The 5,142-nt window shown below is 39.8% G+C and overlaps 1 protein-coding gene across 1 annotated transcript; it reads right to left on the bottom strand.

The window, feature by feature from the left end:
- Window positions 1-1,487: 1,487 nt before the first annotated feature.
- On the bottom strand, window positions 1,488-2,261 carry LOC108990733. The gene has a single exon (XM_018964799.1). The coding sequence runs from the start codon at window positions 2,259-2,261 to the stop codon at window positions 1,488-1,490; it is 774 nt and encodes a 257-aa protein (XP_018820344.1).
- Window positions 2,262-5,142: the final 2,881 nt, after the last annotated feature.

Consider the following 5,142-nt stretch of genomic DNA (forward strand, 5'->3'; position numbering starts at 1 on the left):
AGAGACGTGTGTGCGGATGAAAGGTTGTGTTGTGTGTGTGCATGGAGTGGACGGAAGAACTTACGGGTGAAAAAGAAATATAGACCGAAAGAATAAAACGTGCGGAAAGAAAACAAAATAATGTGTGAAGAAAATAAAATAAAATGAACAAAACAAATAAAATAAACAAATAAAAAAAATTTGAGCTTGATTGGGTCCAGGTGTTACACAATCATTGATGGGACCCACAAATTTTTCAATTATCTATCCAAAAGTCAACAACTCAACATACTTCATACATCCAAACAACTCAAAATACTCTCAATAGGACCCACAAATCTATTTCAATCTCTACTCATAACTATTCACAAACATTCTCAACACTTCTAAAATATTCTCACTACCCAAACGTAAACTTTCATGAATGACTCTGCTCCAAAATGTGTTGTTTTGATGGTATAAATCCACCTAGAAGTCGGTCAACCAAGAATTATAAATTTTCAACGGCAAATATGGGGAAAATCTGTTTTAAAAATTGAAAGGAGAATTGGTTTTGAACTGATTGGATTTTCAGCTGCAGATATGGACGGAAAGTTTATGAATTAGCTAGCACATAACAAAATATTTTAAAACTAAAAATAGAGGAGACTAAATGGGGGATGAACTTCAAGCTAGCTGCGTATTGAGAGAAGTCTAAAAAAAAAGATCGGTGGAGAGAACAAAAAGAGGATTGAAGGAGGAGTTGTAATTCCGAAAGGAAGACCGAAGCTCAAGATTTTTGTAATTACTGAGTTCTTTTTTTTTTCTAATTTTTAGTTGTTGAATTGTTATTAAGGATGTTGAATTCGAACTTATGTTTGAGAAATAATTGGATTATTTTATTAGTTATGATTTGCTAGTTTTCTTCTTCTAGTGCTAGGATGTAGTCATTGAATTTTGGATATGAGTTGAATATGGTTATATGGAATACCCTTTGTTAATTACAATTGGATGATTTCGATTTTCATTCTTGCAATTTATTGGCCATGAATTGCATGCTTAAGATGTTGAATGAAGTAACAAAAGTTGAAGTTCAATATTAGTTCGTAAATTCATCAAACCTTGGCAGCGTAGTTTAGAAATAAATATACACATTTGTGACCTACATTCAAGAATTCCACAGAGCATAATGAATTTATATTAATTTTTGTGAGCACGACAGTAGACATAAGATTAATATAGGTATATGTGTTATACTTTGAAATAGTGATCCCTATAGCAAGGACCCCTTGTTTTTTTTTTTTTTTTTTTTGATAAAAGAAACTGATCTCATTAAGACATAAGTCCGATTACAATAATACACAAACAGAAATCGAGTAGAACAACTACTTCATTTCTTTTGTGACAATAGAAAAGATACATGAGGGACATGTTTCAAGATCATATTGATCCTCTGTGCAGTCCAGGGCAAATTTGGCTAGGTGATGTGCTGCCATGTTAGCTTCTCGGAAAGTATGCACCACTGACCATCAAGCAAAAGAATTTAGTACCACCCTTGCATCTTCCACCAGACAGCCACCCAAACTCCAGTTCTTTGGTTGGTGGTTCATTAAATCTACTACTTGCTTTGAATCCCCCTCCAACAGACATTGTGTTATGCCCATCTCTCTGCAGAAAACTGCTGCTAGGAGTATGCCATAGGCTTCAGCATCGAAGGGAGTTCCTTTGAAGGATTTGTTTGCCTGTAGGCTTCCAATAGGGAAACCTTGGTGATCTTTGATGAGCACTCCAATTCCTATATGCCCTTCCCTTTGATTTACAGCCGCATCCCAGTTGACTTTAAAAGAACCAACCTCAGGCTTTGACCACTTTTGAGTCCCTACATGAGTTGTGGGATTGACAACTGGCTCCTCTGTGAGAGTTTCCCTGTATGCTACCAGTTCTGCCTTGGCTAGTTGGTGGAGAGCAGTTGGATGTTTGAAATATTTACCATAAAGAGTGTTGTTCCTTCTAGTCCATATGCCCCTCATAGTAGCTGCCACTTCTTCAAGTTCCTCTAAACTAAGCCTCTCCACCATTCTCGACCAGATATCAAATATTAAATCACTTTGAAAAGATAGTTTTTGCACCTTTATAACTCCCTGGCCCCACACATCCTTTGCAGCAATGCAGCCCCACAGAACATGACCAGAAGTTTCAGGCTCCAGCTTACAAATCAGACATGAACTTTGTTCCACTACTTTCCTCCTTCTCAGATTTGCAAGAGTTGGTAAGGCCTCCTTGCATGCTCTCCATAGGAACATTTTAGTAGCAGGGGTTACTCTCAGCTTCCAAATAGCCTTCCAAGCTTGTTTTTCATTAACTTTTCTTGAGGTCTCCCCTTCTCGTCCACACTCTAAACTTTTACTGAGGTGATATCCACTCTTGACAGTATATCTCCCTTGTGTAGTAAATTGCCAGACTAATTGGTCCTCTCTCCCCCCAAAACTGATTGGTATAGATTTAATATCATCAATTTCCTGTTGGGTGAAGAGCTCTTTGAGAAAAGGTTCCTTCCACTTCTGCACTTGGGGGTCAATTAGATCACAAACCTTTTCACACCAACAATCCCCATCTCGAATGGACTAAATCTTATATGGATGAGAGAAAGGCAGCCATTTGTCTGACCAAATATTGATTTGTTTTCCATTCCCCACCCTCCATATGAGACCTTCCTTTAACAGCCTTAAACCTGCATGAATACTTCTCTAAGCAAAGGATGGCCCTGTCCCCACTTTGGCTTCTAACAGCCCCACTTTGCTGAAATACTTTTGCTTAAGAACCCTGGCCACCAGAGAGTTTGGGTTTTGTAAAATTCTCTAACCTTGCTTTGAGAGTAAGGCTAGATTAAAACTTCTCAAATCTCGAAACCCAAGCCCTCCCATGTCTTTGCTGAAACTGAGCTGTTTCCAATTCACCCACTGAATCTTGGAGCTATCTTCATTGAATCTCCACCAGAATTTCCTGAGTAGTTGAGTTATTTTGCTAGTGATGGAGGCTGGTATTAAGAACATACCCATGGCATAGGTAGGTATGGCTTGAAGGACTGCTTTGAGGAGAACTTCTTTCCCTGCTGCTTATAGAAATTTGTTTTTCCAGTTTGTCACTCGACTCCATGTCCTATCAATTAGTGAATGGAATGATGCCACCTTTGCTCTTCCCACCATTGCAAGTAGACCCAAGTATCTTTCAAAAGAGCCAGAGGATTTAACTCCTGCAATCTCCAAAATTTGTTTTTGAACTGCTTGGCTATTATTCCTGCTGAAAAAAATAGAGGATTTGTCTTTATTTATCACCTATCCTGAGGCCTTCTCATATATATCTAGTAAGTTGAGCACATGTCTAAGTTCCTCGGTTGAAGCTTGGCAGAAGAGCAGGCTATCATCTGCAAAGAAAAGGTGGTTCACTGATACTGAGCCTCTTCCAAAAGGGATAGGGGTCAAAACACCATAGCTTTCAGCTTTGTTTAGCAGGGCAGTGAGGGCTTCTGCACATAGAATGAAGAGGTAGGGGGATAAAGGGTCACCTTGTCTAAGGCCCCTTAAAGGCAAAAAGGACCTTTGAGGCTCACCATTAACCAGTATTGAGTATATTACAGATTGGAGACAGGTCTGAATTAAGTTGATCCATTTTGGAGGGAACTCCATTTTGGCCATTGTAGCTTCAACAAACTGCCATTTCACCCTATCGTAGGCCTTACTCATATCTAATTTCATAGCCATAAAACCTCTTTTGCCTTTCATTTTTGAGTTCATGGTATGAAAGATCTCATAGGCAACTAGAGTATTATCAGAAATGAGCCTCCCGGGTACAAATGCACTTTGGTTATGTGAAATGAGCTTAGGCAGGATGGCCTTCAGCCTGTTTGCAAGGGTTTTGGAGACTATTTTGTATACCACATTGCACAGGCTAATAGGTCTATAAATTGAGACTCTCTTAGGGTTTTTAATTTTTGGTATGAGGGTGATGTAAGTGTCATTAACCTCCTTAAGGGATCCACCCTGGTTTAGTACTTTGAGTGCGAAATTACTCACTTGTTCACCCACAACCTCCCAGTGCTTTTGATAAAACTGAGCTGGAAATCCATCAGGGCCAGGAGACCCTAGTGGATTCATCTGAAAATAGCCTCTGTTATGTGTTCTCTAGTGAAAGGGATCATTAACCATGCCTGCATCTCCAAATCAAGTTTTGTTTCCATAGCAGACAGGCAGTTTTCAAAATTTGAGGGGTAGGTGGAAGTAAATAGTGAAGAGAAGTAACCTGTAAACACACCTCCAATCTCTGCCTGCTCAGTGACATACCTTCCTTGTGAGACCTCGACCGTTTTGATGGTATTGGTCTTTCTTCTTTGACCAGACTGCATATGAAAGTATTGAGTATTTCTATCTCCATGCTTAAACCAGTGTTGCTTTGCCCTTTGGCGCCACTTTAGATCATTTTCTATCAATGCAGACACCACATCCTCCCGAGCTTGTTTCATGGTAGCTAAGTGTCTGCCCGAGCCAGTTTCTGTTGCCAAACCAGTAACTCCTGTTTGCATGTGTCTAGTTGTCTCCTCAGAGTACTAGCCTCACTACTTGATCCATTACCTTCCTTCCATGCCTCACTAATGACCTTTTTACAATCATCCTTTTGTTCCCATGCCATTTCACACCTGAAGCACACTTGTCTTCTCCTTCTTCCATTACTTGTTCTGCATATTTCAATGAGGAGAGGGGAATGGTAAGATTTTACAGCTGCAAGGGCAGTGCATGAGGCATGACTGAAAATATCATTCCATTCCTTATTTCCAAATGCTCTATCTATCTTTTCCTTTGTGAATTCCCTTCCAAGCCTGTTATTGGACCATGTAAAACTTAGTCCCTGAGAGTGAATGTTCTTTAGGCCACAGTAGTCTATTGTTTGCCTAAACTCCTCGATTTGTTTATAAGGTCTGCTTGCCCCTCCCATTTTCTCCTTTCGGTGCAATATCTCATTGAAATCTCCTGAGCAAAGCCAGGCCATGGGGCTGGAAGGTTTAAGCATCTTCAAAAGTTGCCAACTCCCACTTCTTTTTCCAGTCTCTGGATGGCCAAAAAAACCAGTAAACTGCCATGTTGGTCCACTGTTTTCTTCTTGGATCAGTGCACTGATATGCCATCTAGT

Source organism: Juglans regia, chromosome 8, assembly GCF_001411555.2.
Source record: "Juglans regia cultivar Chandler chromosome 8, Walnut 2.0, whole genome shotgun sequence".
NCBI lineage: Eukaryota > Viridiplantae > Streptophyta > Magnoliopsida > Fagales > Juglandaceae > Juglans > Juglans regia.